Genomic DNA, 16,846 nt, shown 5'->3' with positions numbered 1-16,846 from the left:
CTTCTTAAACTTGAAATCATTATTTGTCTGTTACTTTTATTTGTCCTAATGAATAGATAAGTTACTTTCTTGGTATTGGTATGTTATTTTTTTTTATGTTCTGAGAATTCGAAAGATTTATAAGAAATAAAAGTTAACTGTTAAACTTACACTTTTACTATTGATGTCATTAATTATTTTAATTTTAATACGTTTATGATGAATCGTGTGCTCCTGATATCATAAATAAATCCATTTTATTATCCATCAAACTGTAACAGTTTATAATGTATTTAATTATGAGAGACTTTTATTGTAGCCTACAATAATTTGTTTATGAGAGATTTTGTTTCTTCTTATTTTTTTGTTTATTTTAAATTTTTAATGAACTGACAAGTAAATTGGGTTTTAGACTTTTAGTATATGTTATTATGTTATGAATGAATATTGGGAAAATTACATTTTTGGTCTCTCATGTTTGGCCTGATTTTACTTTTGGTCCCCGCCGTTACATGTCCGTTAGCAAGTAACGGAAAACACTATTGTGGGGCGAAAATTAAAATTGTAAATTTTTTGGGGGTTGAAACTAATTAAAGATTTAAAATAGACTACTTATAATTAATTTTTTAATAATATTAAGTAATGAAATTTAATTAGTTAATTTATTTTTTTATTATTTTTATTACTAAGAAAAGGGGGAATGACAAAAAGGCCCATCATAAGGGAGTTAAATGCACATTGGTCCAAAAAAAAACAGTCTTTCAAATAAATACCCTCCATAATATAATTCTTATCAATTACATCCATTATGCTCTAACTTCCTTAATTTATACATTGTCCTCGGATTTAAACAAATATATCACATTAACCCCCAAAATAATAATTTTTTGAAAAAAATATTTTTTTTTCAGAAAATAATTTTTTTCTGAATTTTTTTTTTCCGACCAGATTACGTCGTTGATTTTTTTTTAATTGTTTTTAATTAATATTACTGTCTTGGCTAATGTATATTATTTTCCCGAACAGTAATATTATTAATATAACTGTCTGAGACAGTTAAATTACTGTTGGAGACCGTAATTTAGCAGCCAAGACAGTAATATTAATTAAATAATGTTTTTTAAGGAAAAAAAAAATTCACAAAAAAAAAAATCAATTAACAGTTAAATTCCTGTCTCCGACAGTTAAATAACTGCTGGAGACAACGATAGTTAAACAACTGTTGGTGACAGTAATTTAGCAACCAAGACATTAATATTAATTAAAATATTTTGAAGAAAAAAAAATGTCATTTAACAGTTAAATTATTGTCTCCGACAGTTAAATAACTGTTGGAGACAGTAATTTAGTAGTGAAGACATTAATATTAATTAAAAAAAAAATTGAGAAAAAACAAAATTATTAAAAAAAAAAGTCAACGCCGGAGACCCAGCGAGCAACGGCGGTTGTGCTACCGGAAATAAATTTCAAAAAAAAAAAATTCAAAAAAGAAAAAAAAAAAAAGAGGGAAAAAAAGTCAACGCCGGAGATTGGTGGCCAACAGCGGCTGACAGGCGGACTCCGGTGGTGACGGATATAAATTGGGGTCAAAATTGAAATTAAATTTAAATTTGGTTAATTGATGAAATTGGGCTAAATTGTGGTGTAAATCATAAAATTGGAGTCGAATTGGGTTTGAATGAATTGTGGGTAATTTTGGTATATATTATAGGATTTTCCTTTTTTTGCAAATAAGTTTGAATGATGTGGATTTATTTGAGAGACAAAAAAGTTGGATGTCCCTCTTTTAATTAAGTGCTCTTGTCATGGGCCTATTTGCCATTTACCCTTAAAAAAATAATCATAAGTAGTCTAATGAAAACTAATATTAAGTATAATTCACAATAATTTATTTAGTTCATTTAATTTTTATTATTAAAAAAATAATTATAAGTAGTATAATTATAATAATATTAAGTATAAATCTAAATGATTTGTTTAGCTAATTTATTTTTTATTATTAACTTTTTTATTATAAGTAGTATAATTAAAAATAATATAGAGTATAATTAAACATAAATTGTTTAGTTAATTTATTTTTTTGTTATTAATTTTTTATCATAAGCAGTATAATTAAAAATAATATTAAGTATGATTAAATAACTGTAATTGTTGTTTTGACCCCAGGTGGGTGTCAAAAATATTAAGTATTGTAATTGTTGTTTTGACCCCAGGTGGGTGTCCAAAATATTAAGTATGATTAAATAACGGTAATTGTTGTTTTGACCCCAGGTGGGGGTCAAACTACAAATAATGAATCTTGGTGTTGTCCTCCAACATAAATTATTGTTTTGACCCCAGGTGGGGTGAAACTGCAAATAATCAATCTTGGTGTTGTCCTCCAAAGTAAAGTTCGTCAAACAATAAAAAATTGCGGCAGGGCCCCCAGGTGGGGGACAAGCTGTTATATTAAGTATATTAAAAATTAATTTGTTTCGTTAATTTCTTTTTTTATTATTAAAAATTATAAGTAGTCTATTTTAAATTAATAATTATTTTCAGCCCCAAAAGTTTTTAAAATTTCAAATTTCACCCCTAAATAGTGTTTTCCGTTAATTGCTAACGGACATATAACTTGGAGGTGAACCTTGTTCTCTTTGAAACAAGGCGGAACAAAAGTGAAATCAGGCCAAACATGAGGGACCAAAAGTATAATTCTCCCGAATACATAATCTTAGTAATATTTTTTTTTTTCTGTCCCAAGGTACATAAACAAATGTTAACAGAGTATTACAAATAATGCAGTTCTATATTTTCGTTCCCTGGAATAAGGACATGTATAGCAAGTTTTTGAATTAGTAAATTATGTTGCTTCATAAAATATCAAAAGCTCTGATATTGAGAGAAAAGCGAAAATGGCAAACAAAGCATAATGAGCAGCCTTTGTTGTGTAACTTACAATAACAGGTTCATAGAATAGTGAAGAAAGTAAAATTTATGTTTTTATATTCATGAAATCAACCAAAACGAACTAAATCGGATAGAATTCATTATTTAATGCTATATTCGCTAGTCAAGCCAAAACAAATCTTCTGTGAAGCTCTTCGCACAAGACTGAAGATATTCGTCTTACTGTAGTTCTTATATCATCATGCCTGTTCCAATGAGATAAATTGATACATAAGAATAGAAAATGTTCAATAAGACCATGATTGCTTAAATTGAAAAAAATTAAAATAAAATTAATTTTCACATTATGACTATTCTTCATCATCATATTACCCATTTGTGATACAACCTGCTACATGCAGATACAACATTAGTTATTTTCAATAACAAATGATATATTGCAAATATTAGAAGTAAATTAAAATTTACCAGCAGCCAACACTTGCTTGTACACCACATTCTTTGTCGTCGTTTTTCCTCTAATGCCTGGAGTGTCTGGTTTGATTAACACTTTCGTAGTGGACATTGAAATTCCTCTTGATAAGGCAACATATAATTGGCCATGTGAGAAAACGGACTGAGGCAAATATACACCTACATTTGAAATTGTTTGTCCCTGCGCTTTATTAATTGTCATGGCAAAGCAAAGTCTTACCGGAAACTGTTTCCGCTTAAACTTAAATGGATAACCTTCATTCTCAGCTGGGGAAAGTGGTATTCTAGGTATAAATACATGTTTTCCACTATGTTGCCCAAAGACTATCTCTGCATCAATTACGTTATCCTTGAAATTTCTGCAGACCATTCTTGTACCATTGCATAATCCGTTTGATGGGTCTAGGTTCCTTAGAAGAATGATTGGACAATTTATTTTGAGTAACAACTTATGAGGAGGGAGACCATTCGGGGATAAAGAATTAAGAAATTCCTCTTCGTAATAGTTGTTTACATCATCAATCGCTTCATCATAACTATGAAATGATCTTCCTTCCCCAGGAAACAAAGATATCAATTTCTCATTCAATTTGTCCACATTCTCATTTCTTGTTGTGAGTATAGCCCGGCTTGTCATGTAAGCAGCAGAATGAGAATTATTACTTAGAGATGGAAAGATAGCCATAATAAGTCGTTGTATCGAGTCTTCATCATTATCATAATGAATAATCATCTGTTGTGGAATTTTGATATTCCCTTCGGCATCAGCTGGTTCTTCACCATTTCCAACTCTAAGCAAGAACTCACAGAACTTTGGATCAGTTTTGGCCCTCATATTTGTGGACAAAGTAAACTTTTTCATTTTTCCCCATAGAGATGATTTGACCAAACTCGCATAAATTGTTTGGTTAATCGTTCCTCTAGGAACAACGGGTAATACTTGTCGGAAATCTCCACCAAACACGATAACTTTTCCACCAAAGTGTTGATCATTTCCCATTATATCTTGAAGGCATTTATCGACATTCTCAATAGCCCACCGTTTAGCCATTGGTGCTTCATCCCATATCAGTAATTTTGCTCTACGCAATAGCTCTGCAGCTCCACTTTGTTTCGATAAAGAACACTCTGTTGAGTCACTTGCATCTATTGGTATTTTAAATCGGGAATGCGCTGTTCGTCCACCAGGCATTATTGAAGCAGCAACTCCTGATGTTGCTGTTGCAATTGCTATCTGTTTGTTCGATCTAACACGAGCTAACAAGGCACGATAGAGAAATGTTTTCCCTGTTCCACCTGGCCCATCAATAAAGAAAATACCACTTTTTCCTTTTTGTATACAATCTAAGATTGTCAAAAAGGCTTTGTGTTGCTCAGAATTCAGCTTAAGTTCTGCTTCCAAATCTTCTTCAGGTATTACAATTGACATTTCATCTTCTATCTCTCTCGGTAAATCATCCAGGACATCATTCAACTCTGTTGGAATTAGAGGAAGATCATAGGAATTGATTTTTTTTCCCATACTCTCCAAGAAAAACTTTAAGCTTTTTAAAGTTTTCATGACTTGTAGTTTATATGTGGTTCCTGGTTCTCTTTTGAAGTCCTCGGACATTGGATCGAAGTAAGTATCCCATAGATCCTTCACATTTGTCGGTGCACAATAAACCAATATGATAGCAAATAATCTTCTTAGCTCATGCGGCATTTGAAAAGATATTGCTTCATTTAAACATTCAACTATACTTTGATCGGACTCCATTAATCCTCTTCTTTGGGCAGCCTCTTTGAAGTTTGAGCATCTCATATGATTAACAGTTAGCAGATCCTGAAAAGATGTTGGCCCTCTAACATGATTCAAGAGTAACCGAAGATAAAATCGTTCTCCTTCTATAGGATTTGCCCCATTTATCCGTCCTATAACATCTCTTTTCTTTCTCTCGTTCCAACATTTGTATTTCTTATCCCATACATAATGTTCTGGAAATTCTCTATACAGGTACTTTTTTGCATCTGCACTTTTTGCACACATGGAAAAATACTCTGTCAACATTGTCTTTGAGGTTTGATCCCATCCCAAAATATTCTCTAAATTTTGATTTGTCCAATAAGTTACAGACTGCTGATTTGGCAAATGAAGAGGCAGATTAATAACTGCAGGGTATATTTCATTTAAATTGAACTCAAAAATTCTCCACATTGCTTCTTGAGCAGAAACCCACCGAGCATCTTGGAATTGTTTAATTTCATCAATGACCATTTCTTCATCGTTGTGGCTTATATGAACTGCCACTCTATCGTGTCCTTTATAGATGTACTTGTAAAGATATTTCACCGCTGTCACTCCTGAACAAATCTCAACATTGATATGGCAATTATATCTCGATAACAAATATGGATTGTAAGGTACCACCCATTGGTTATCTAGCTTTGCCTTACGTACTTCAAATGCCGGACCATTTTTTGTTCTTTTATAAATAGGATAACCATCTTTACCTTGTATTGTACTTTCACAGTACGGTCGTGGATAGTGGTATTTACATTTTCCATCAACCATACAAGAGTTCTTTAAGTTCAAATCTCCACATGGTCCATGCATCATGTGCTTTAGCACTAATTCATTGAGTTCAGGGTGTTTTTCTTCATCTTGAAGCTCAGCACAAACAAATCGGTCGAATTGTTCTGGAGTTGTAATTTTGTATTCTGACTTTAAAATTATCAACATATGAGCATGTGGCAGTCCCCTTTTCTGAAACTCAATTACATGAACATGTGCTGCCACTTTTCCAAAAATTTCCTTTTTGAATAGTTGATCCTTTAAATCTTGCAACTTTGCTCGAAATACTCTGGCTGTCAAATCTGGACGGTCTTGAGCCCGTTGACCAACGTACAATTTTTCTTTAATCTCACTCCAATCTGGATTACAGGTCATTGTAATGAAAAGATCAGGTTTTCCGAATTTTTGAACTAATGCCAACGCGTCTAGATATCTGCGGCGCATATCTCTTGGACCCCCAATAAAAGATGGAGGAAGAACGATTCTTTTTCCAACTTCGCTTCCCCTACTTTCTCCTTTCGATACACTATCCACAATCCCTTGGTAAAGCTCGGCCCTCAAATTTGCTTGGTTTCGTTGACAATAATCTAGCCGTGTTGTCTCTAGTTTTATATACATGTCAACGGCATATTGTTGCAACAATCTTCCAGCAAAAAGTAGGGTAGATTGTCTTGAACTTCTGATCTGAAGTCGGTAGCAACTATATTCTCGACATGAGACTTTTTCATTGTCTTCACCGGATATTACTGCAAATACCAATAAAATAACAAGAGGAAATTTATCCATTCTATTATTTCCTCTATGAGAATGACCAACGGTAATTTAATGTTTAATGTATAAAGTAAAGATTACCTTGTTCATGTTCTTGGGAAAGAACTTCCTCCACAGAAGTGAAGATTTGTTGAGTAGTCGTAGAAGGACCATCCCCTAAGGTATTGTTATTGAATGTTATACGGTGATCAATAGATTAAAGTGAAACAAATTAAATAAATCGACACATTATACATCGAATATTAGATAATTTAGTTGGCAATAATTATGATTATAATTATATTAAAAAAAATTGTAGAAATTTCACGGGTGAAAGGAAACCTAGAAATCTTAGAAACATTCATTTCAGTTAAAATATTTTCATCATACTAAATGCCACATGTTACATTCTCTACCCTGACTTTATGCTTGAGGATTGAGGATTTATTTTTTATTTTTTTATCTGTCTCCCTACTATATAAATGAGCGTCCATAAATCTAAACGTATATAAAAATTATCTGAACATGGTCCAAACTACAAACATGTATGAATAAACTGAATTACTATTGTAAATGTACTAACAATTCTCAGTAAAAGCAATACATAATATTCGTAGTATTAGTACATCAATGAACATAGTCTATTCATTGAACTAATTTCAAATACAAAAACTGACATTTTACTTCAGCATATATCAATTGGTAGTAATTAATATTATAATAAATAATGAAAAGGTCCTAAATAATTGATTTGAATTTTACCTTGTTGTTTTCGTGTGCAGGCCTCATCATTTGTAAGCATCAACTGCCCAGAGCCACTTTGTCTTGAATGTTTTGATTTTTTTGTACCAATTTTGAAAATATTCTGGTGCCAGCCAGTGTCACCCTTCGGGAAAAGAAGTGGATACTGCAATGGGTCATAACATCCATAATAGTGTCTTATTCTATGTTTATGACCTGAATGTGCATGAACTATGATGTTATGTTCAAAGGGTATATTTTCATTATTTCCTTCAACCCATATAGCTGCAACTTGATCCGCTCCTGGAGCATTATATACTCTTTGATCTAATCTCACATCTTTAGATATATGGAGTTGAACGTCATCCATGGCAGGATAGTCCTTTAATCTTCTGAAGATTTTTGCATATGGATTTACCTCCAAGATTTGGATAAGTCGCTCCACAGTATCTCCTGATAAAGATGGATTTTGTAGTACCTTCAACCGGTTATCAACCTCATTGTCAGTATCAACAAAATACAACTGAAAGTTGCTTGGACCTTCTTCAGTTGGATATAGTCCTGGAAGGTCATGATAAACCATTCCTTGTGCTCGGAAAGTATAAACTCCACGTCGTGCAGATGCAAGCTCCTTATCTAACTTGACACCAAATGAGGTGAACGAAAAAATGCAATTGAAGACGCGGATGTTGTTTCGAAATTCAACTGCATCTTCTATTTGAGAGGTAAATAACTCGTACAAATCATCTGGAACTTCAATAGGTGCAAGTTTGATTTTTCCATTTCCACAACAAAACGTTGGAGGCTCGTATTCAAATCTGACAGCACCACAATGGATACATTCGGGCATTGATTTTAACTCATGCAATTCAGAGTATACTGGATCATACGAAACAGAACCTGCGGGAAATATACATAAATAAATTTTATATTTATTAATATGCTTCTATGACAGTAAAATATTTTATTATATAATTGTTTTATACAATGGAAGATTTAAGAACAATAACCTTCTGATTCATACGGGATCATTTGAGCGCTGAGAAGGCTTGAAACTGACGCATAATTTCTTGCTTGTCGTTGCTTTCTTGATTCGGTAACATGTTGAATGTAATTTCTTTTTTCTTCCGGAGATAGATTCTTGTACTTATTGTTCTTCAACTTGGATGTTGGTTTAGGTACAGTATTTGATTGTCTCCGTTGCTTCACTTTATTAATATATTCTTGTTTCTCCGTGGCGCTTAAACTGGCATACTTTCTCTTCATTATATCTCGTCTTCGTTGACGTAATACATCTATCACGAAAAAAAAAATTAAGAAAAGAAAAAAGATATCAATGACTTCATAATATCACTTAATTGTATGAAGCAAAAAAATGAAAATATATTAACTTGTCTGAAGCAATAATTTAAAATATATCAACTGTACCTGAGCTTGAGTTCGAGAGAACATCTTGCTGATGCATCACCATTTTGGAAAACTCCTTACAAAAAAACATGCAAATTAAGGGGGGGGGGAAATCATTACAATCACTTTAATTGTATCATGTTTATCTAAAATCAACACTAAGAAGAAAATGTATTCTACCTTGCATTCGTAACATAATCTATACGTCCATTTCCATTTAGGATGAAATTTTTTAATAGCTCATCTTAATCTGTCTGTGTTAAGTAAATACATATGTAAAGCATTCATTTGTAGTTATGTAACTATTTCTAATTACTCTATCTTAATTAACTCAATATATATGTAAATAATTTCATATTTTTATTTCATGTGTTCGAGTATGGTTTTAAAAAAATCGTAATAATAATCTATATATAATATAAAAAGAGGATCTATGCCCTCAATGATTGACATGTGGCAAATGATGATGTCATTTATCAAAATTGCTTAGTTGGAGTTCAATTGATGAGGTGGATTCTTCAATTGATGTGTTGTCAATTTTATTTTGGTATGTATTTAAGTTATTTCCTATTTAACATATATACACTCATTTTAACAATTACCACGTGTATATATATTATTTCCGAAATTAATATTTTATAAATTCGAAATAAAAAATCTTATTTGCATTTCCAGTATTTCAAAATATATTTATTGGTAGTCTTTTTAAAAAAAAAATCAGAATATTCAAATAATTTTCAGAAAAAAAAAACATTTTTTTTAATATTCAAATATTAAAATAAAGAAATACAATTTTTTTTCAATATTCTGGAATATTCGAATATCCATTCAATAAAAGAAATTAAAATAATATATTAATATTGTTTAATAATGCATTAAAATTCGATTTCAAATTAACATATTAATAATATATTATGAAATTTATAATTTTATTATTAAAATAGAAAAAAAAGGACAAAAAAAAAACGAGTATATTTTATTTATTTTAAAATTTCTAAAGTAAGAATATACATTTTATGATATGAAATTTGATTTCTTACCTATTTAAGATGATTATATTTAATGATATTGTTAGTTTAATGAAAATATTCAATAACCATAAATATTGTTTAATATTTTAAAATTAATTCCTAATCAATAGTAATTAAATCATCCGAATTGAATTGATTTGATTTCTTACCTTTTTTTTCCCAACTATAATTATGTTTGAAATTTGAATTAAAAAAATTTCCTAATTACTATATACTTATCAAAACTATATAAACCCCCATCTATTTATTTCACCATACGCTATTCTTCTTCATCCATTCCATTCGAGTTGCTTTTGTTTTTCGTTTTTCGTTTTCTCTTTTTGGTTTTTTTTTTTTTGTAATTTTTTTTCAATTGATTTTATGCATTTATCGTATTATAATTTAATTTAGATGGTTTAAATCCGTTTAATATTTTTATTTAACAGCAGAACTATGCTAATACTTTTTCTTTATGTATTTCTTGCAGGTGTTGTTTACGAATCCAACTTATGTCATATGTGCTACATTGTTACGGTTTGCATATAATTTTTGTAATTTCATTTATTTATTTTTTCTATGTAAAAGTTTGTATTTTGTTTTTTTACTTTAATTGACTTATATATTTATCTTTATCCAAAAATCGATTATTGTTTTGTCAAACAGAAATGAAAGAAATCGACATTGAATCATGTATTACATGTGGAAACGTGGAAATCAAAGAGTTTTTTTTATTTTTCTTTGATTTTCAATTTGAAAAGAGGATTGGACAATATTGTTGCATGTACAAGTTTCACCACAATTGACATGTATCATCTTTTGAATGTTTTTTTTAATAATAAAGACAAACAATTTATGTACATTTGCTTAATTAGTGCTATTTTGGAGTTTTATTTTATTTTCTTATAGTTAACATATTTTACATTCATTATACTTTTCTATTTTATGTTTCAATCTTATTTTTTTTTTGGATAAATTACTACATTAACATTAAGAATATTCAAATATATTCGTTTGAACGTCTATTTTTTATGAATATACATATAAATTTTAGGAATTTTTTTCATTGTAATAATCGACTAATTTTAATAATTAAATATATACATATTTTTTTAATTTTCGTAATCATAGAATATCGGAATATGCATTCAATAAATTATATTTTTTTTAAACTACAACATATAAATATTTTTATTATTTCACTATTTCATTTCATAAAATATAATCATATATTAATAAAATTCAATAATGTACAATAAAAAAAATTCTTTCCTTTTTTCTGAAAAATATATAATATTTTTTTTTGCAATAGATAAAATTTCCATATGAGTATTACTTTCTCTTTCAAAAAACAAAACAAATATATATATATATATATATATATATATATATATATATATATATATATATATATATATATATATATATATATATATATATATATATATATATATATATATATATTCAATTAGCTCTATTTTAAGATATGATTCATTCAAATCAACTGTATTTTTTATTTTTCGTTCCAGATTATCTGTATATATCAAATCATGACAATTTTTACATATTTTTTCATAATTATATTTTTTTTCCATATTATATGGATCATAAAATAGGATAAATTATGTATTTTATTGTGGCTTCACTTTTCTCGGATTAGGTGGCTCAATTAGTTGTCAATTAGTAGCAGTAGAATTAGAATCATAATTAGCATTAGTATATTAAGATTAGAATTAGTATCTTTGGATTAACATTAGCATTAGTATATTAGGATTAGCATTAGTATTGGCATTAGAATTCGCATATTAGTATTAGTTTAGTATTATTATTAATACTAATATTTGTATTAGCATTAGGATTAAGATTATGATTAGCATTAGCATTACCGTTAGCATATTACAATTAATATTAATATGAATATCAGTATGCATATTAGTATGAATATTAACATTATAATTATGGTCCATATTAGTATTAGCATTATGATTAGAATTATTATTGAAAATTAGCATTAGCATTGTCCTTAGCATTAGCATATTAGTGTTAGCATTAGCATATTTGCATTTCTATAATGATTAGAATTATGATTCGTATTATTATTAGAATTAGGATTATAATTAGAATTAATATTAGAATTAAGATTTGCATTACTATTATGATTAGGATTGGGATTATGATTAGGATTAAAATTATAATTGAAATTAGTATTAGGATTACAATTAGGGTTAGTATTAGTATTTTTGTTAGGATTATGATTAATGTTAGTACTATGATTAGGATTGTCATTAGAATTACTAATAGTTATAGTATTATTATCATATTAGTCTTAATATTAGTATATTACTATTAGTATTAGTAATGGTAATGGTAATTGTAAAGGTAAAGGTAATGGTAATGATTGATATTGGTATCAATATTGATATTGGTCCTATAATATTGATATTGATCCTGGTATTGATGTTAGTATTGGTAATGGTAATGGTAATGATAATGGTAATGGTAATGCTAATGATATTAGTATTGGTGATGGTAATGGCAATGGTAACAGTAATGATAACGATAATTGTAATGGTAATGGTAATGGTAATGGTAATGGTAATGGTAATGGTAATGATAATGGTATTGATAATGGTATTGATATTGATATTAATATTAGTATTTTTATTGATATTGGTATTAGTATCGGTAATGTTATTGAAATTGAATTTGTATTGATATTGATATTGGTATTGGTATTGGTATTGGTATATATTGGTATTGATAATTGTATTAGTATTGGTATTGGTATTGGTATTGGTATTGGTATTGGTATTGGTATGTGTATTGGTATGGGTATATATTGGTATTGGTATTGATATTGGTATTGGTATTGGTATTGATATTGGTATTGGTATATTAGTATTGGTATTAGTATATTAGTATTAATATTAGTATTAGTATTAGTATTAGTATATTAGTATCACTATTAGTATTTTCGTATTAGTATATTAGTATATTAGTATTAGTATTATTATCTTAGTATTAGTATTAGTATTACCATTTGTATATTAATAACACTAGCGAATTAATATTAGTAATAATATTAGTATATTAGGATTAGTATTAGCATTAGCATATAAGTATTAGTATTAGTGTTACTTAGTATTATGATTAAGATTAGAATTAGTATTAACATATTAGAATTGATATTAGTATGAATATTAGTATTCAGATTAGCATTATAATTAGGATTAGTATTAATATCGGCATTATGATTAGAATTATAATTAGAATTAGGATTTGCATTACCATTAGCATTAGCATATAAAGATTGGTATTAAAATTACCGTTAGTATTAGCATATTGCATTTCTATAGGGATTGGAATTATGATTCGTATTATTATTAGGATTAAGATTATAATTAAAATTAGTGTTAAAATTAAGATTGTCATTACCATTAGGATTACAATTTGGATTAGAACAATGAATGAGATTAGTATTAGAATTAAGATTAGTGTTAACACCAGGATTAGGATTAGCAATAACATTAGAATTACTAACGCTAATAGTAATAGTATTATTATCATATTAGTATTAGTTTTAGCATTAGTAATGAAAATGGTAATGGTATTGGTATTGGTGACGGTAACTTCAATGGTAATGGTCATGGTAATGGTATTGATATTCGTGATGGTAATGATAACGGTAATAGTATTGGTATTTGTATTCATATTGGTATTGATACTGGTATTCATTAGTTACACAATATAGAATATATTTTTTTTATTTTCTTTTACTTTCTACTAATTTGTATTGCATATCATTGATCTTACTATTTCGAGGACTCTTTTTTAAATAAAATATTATTTTTTACGACGAATACCCCGTGCAACGCACGGGTGAAGTACTAGAACAATGTATTAGTATTATTATTAATATTTATCGTTGTATTAGTATTAGTATTATTATTAGTATTAATATAAGTATTAGTAATAGTATCAGTATCAATATTAGTATAAATAGTAGTATTAATATTTGTATCAATATTAATATTAGTATTAGTATTAGTATTAGTATAAGTATTAGTATTAGTATTAGTATGATATTAGTATTAGTATCAGTATCAGTATTACTATCAATATCATTATTGTATCAGTATCACTATCAGTATTAATATCATTATCAATAACAACATGAGTCTCAGTATGAGTATGAGTATCAGTATCAATATATGTATCAATATATGTATGATTATTGGTATGACTATTGGTATGAATATTAATATTGGTATTAGTATTGGTATTAGTATATTAGTATCAGTATCAGTATGGGTATCGGTACCGGTATCAATATCAATATCAGTATCAATATGTGTATGTGTATCAATATGTATATTAGTATTAGTATCAGTATTAATATCAGTAATAGTATCATTATCAGTATCGATATCAATATCAGTATTATTATCATAGTTATTATCATTATTATTATTATTATTATCATTATTAAATTATTATTAGGATTCAAATTCATATTAGTATTGGCGTATTAACATTAACATTAGCATTAGCATTAGTCTTAATATTAATATTAATATTAATATTAATATTAATATTTATATTAGTATTAGTATTAGTATTAGTATTAGTATTAATATTAGTATTAGCATTAGTATTAGTATTATTATTATTGTTCGTATAAATATTGGCGTATTAGTTTTAACATTAAATATTCGTATTCGAATAGGCGTATTATTATTAATATTAGTGTTGATATTAATAGTAGTATTAATCATCGTATTAATATTAGGATTGGTATTAATATTAGTATTATACTATTATTAATGTTGGTTTTAGTATTAATATTAGTATTGTATTAGCATTATCCTGAGGTGGTAAGTTGGTGCAATGTCCTAGGATCGAATCCTGGCAGCCGCAGTGTGGGAATTTCAACTCCAAATGAGGGTTGGTTCCTTATGGGCACCAGGTCCGGATCCGCTACCTTAACGGGCCGTTGAGTTACCATGATTTACATCCTCCATCAATCCTTGTCGGGTCAAGGGATGGGGGCCCTGGGGGCGAGGGATTCGCCTTTTGGTGCATTATCAATGTTGGTTTTAATATTAGTAGCAGTAGTGGTTGTTGTTAGTAATATTAGTGTTAATATTAGGGTGGCATAGATAATTGTACGCCACAATGTCTAGAGTTAAAAGTAGATTTGAGATAAATATATCTATCAATTCAGAATCGGGCGATATGACTAAATTACGAGCAATGTTGTGTGCACAAAATATTTTCAGCGAATATGAAGGTAAATCACAAATAAATGTATATCTTGATTCAATAAAACATTTTCATTTGTAATATTTACATGTATATCAACTGTTCAAATTTTTCGTTCTTTTTATTTTATCCAAATTTTTTTCTAAAAAAAGTTGATCCCGTGCATCGCACGGGTGAATTACTAGTAATAATTAAAAACCAAATACACACACAAAGAGGAATACTCTGTTAGATATCTGCTTCCTTTTAAAAATAATTTCAGCATTCATAAATGAAATAATGCAATGTATCTTTATGTAACGAAAGGAATATAAACTAATTCTTTCATAAATTCGTTCATGGTGGGATAAATGGCTACAAAAAATAAATATGGAGACATCAAAGCGAAGACAATCCATCAATTAAAAAGTCGAACATAACAGAAAAAGTATATATATTTTACCTTTAATTGGCCGCACGAATTTGTCAACGTCTGACGGTATATCAATTAAAAAGTCGAACATAACATAAAAAGTATATTTTACCTTTAATTGGCCGCACGAATTTGTCAACGTCTGTGACGGTATATCAATTAAAAAGTCGAACATAACAGAAAAAGTATATTTTACCTTTAATTAGCCGCACGAATTTGACAACGTCTGTGACGGTATATTGTGTAATAGGAATCGTTTTGTGATGGTATACTGGCTGTTGGGAATTTGCAGCGAATTGAGAAGGTGTTATAACTGCAACACCAAAAAAAAAATTTAAATGAGGAAATATTTGAACATAAAGTTAAGAAAGAATTAAGAGAAACACTTACAAAAAAAAACACTAACTCCGAAATCTACCTTTGAATTATTTCACAACACAAAAAATAAAATGAAATTTAGCTTTCAATATGGAAGGCCTCGCTGGAAAAAAAATTGGGAGTTTCAAGTTTAACAAGACAAAGGGTTTATCAAATGGACGTTGATATATGTTACAAGTTCACTCATCATATACACTGTATTAAAAGCCTTGAATTGAATATGAATTTATGAGGCACCATGTAACCACCAGGAGATATAATAACTCATGGAATTAAGAAAATATGTAACTGTCTATGGATAGCAGATTTTGATTGATTTTATTCGGAGGGGTATAATAGGAACGACATAAAAGTTAAGAAACAAAAAAACTTTCGTGCTTTTAAAGGAAAAGGAAAAAGGAAAAAGGAAGGGAATATTCACATAAAATGGTACCGAGAACTAGAAGGAAGTAGTTATTTGTACAGAATTACTAATTAGTTTAAAAATTGATTATTAATTAAATTTCTTCAAATTTATATCATATTTGATGATCGTGCATGTGAATTATTCAACAGTTGAAACAAATATATATCGCGAAAAAATAATATTTATTACTGATAGAAAAAAGAAAAGTGATGATCGATCGATCCATCCAACAATTAATTATATATAATAAATGGGCATATATATATATATATATATATATATATATATATATATATATATATATATGATATATATATTCTACTGGCAAGCGCACACCCACACGTACACACCAGGTTCGACTTCCTTGAGAGCCCTACCGCATGTCGGGCAGCCACCGCATTTTCCGGCGCAATTCGGCGGCGCCGACCCTTGCAACACCCTCCTCGCCGCTGTGGCGGTGGTTTCTGATTCCTTCAAGCCGTTGTCTGAAGCAGATGATGCATCGATACTCGTGGTCACAATAAGAAACATGCAAAATAAAGCCGGGATCATGAAGCAAATTAGGTTATTTGACTTCATACTGTCAG

General features: G+C 28.8%; 2 protein-coding genes across 3 annotated transcripts; both read right to left on the bottom strand.

Annotated features, from left to right (window-relative positions):
• Positions 1-3,242: 3,242 nt before the first annotated feature.
• Positions 3,243-6,720, bottom strand: LOC105958267 (uncharacterized). Its single transcript, XM_088819922.1, has one exon. It carries the CDS (start codon positions 6,680-6,682, stop codon positions 3,326-3,328), a length of 3,357 nt encoding a protein of 1,118 aa, XP_088676048.1. The 5' UTR covers positions 6,683-6,720; the 3' UTR covers positions 3,243-3,325.
• Positions 6,696-16,055, bottom strand: LOC105958298 (uncharacterized). 2 transcript variants are annotated; one of them, XM_088819923.1, is made up of 5 exons: positions 15,672-16,055; positions 8,816-8,867; positions 8,398-8,682; positions 7,409-8,287; positions 6,696-6,823 (listed from the first exon to the last, which is right to left on the bottom strand). In XM_088819923.1, the coding sequence occupies exons 2-5, from the start codon at positions 8,856-8,858 to the stop codon at positions 6,726-6,728; spliced, it is 1,305 nt and encodes a 434-aa protein (XP_088676049.1). In that variant the 5' UTR covers positions 8,859-8,867; positions 15,672-16,055; the 3' UTR covers positions 6,696-6,725. The 2 variants fall into 2 exon arrangements, with proteins under 2 accessions (XP_088676049.1, XP_012837761.2); XM_012982307.2 differs by having other exon boundaries at positions 8,816-8,870; positions 15,672-16,049.
• Between the last annotated feature and the right edge of the window lie 791 nt (positions 16,056-16,846).

The sequence above is a fragment of the Erythranthe guttata genome, chromosome 6 (assembly GCF_056151865.1).
Source record: "Erythranthe guttata isolate IM_541 chromosome 6, IM_541, whole genome shotgun sequence".
Lineage (NCBI taxonomy): Eukaryota > Viridiplantae > Streptophyta > Magnoliopsida > Lamiales > Phrymaceae > Erythranthe > Erythranthe guttata.
The sequence above is the reverse complement of the archived record's forward strand: the minus strand, read 5'-3'. Positions and strand labels throughout refer to the sequence as shown.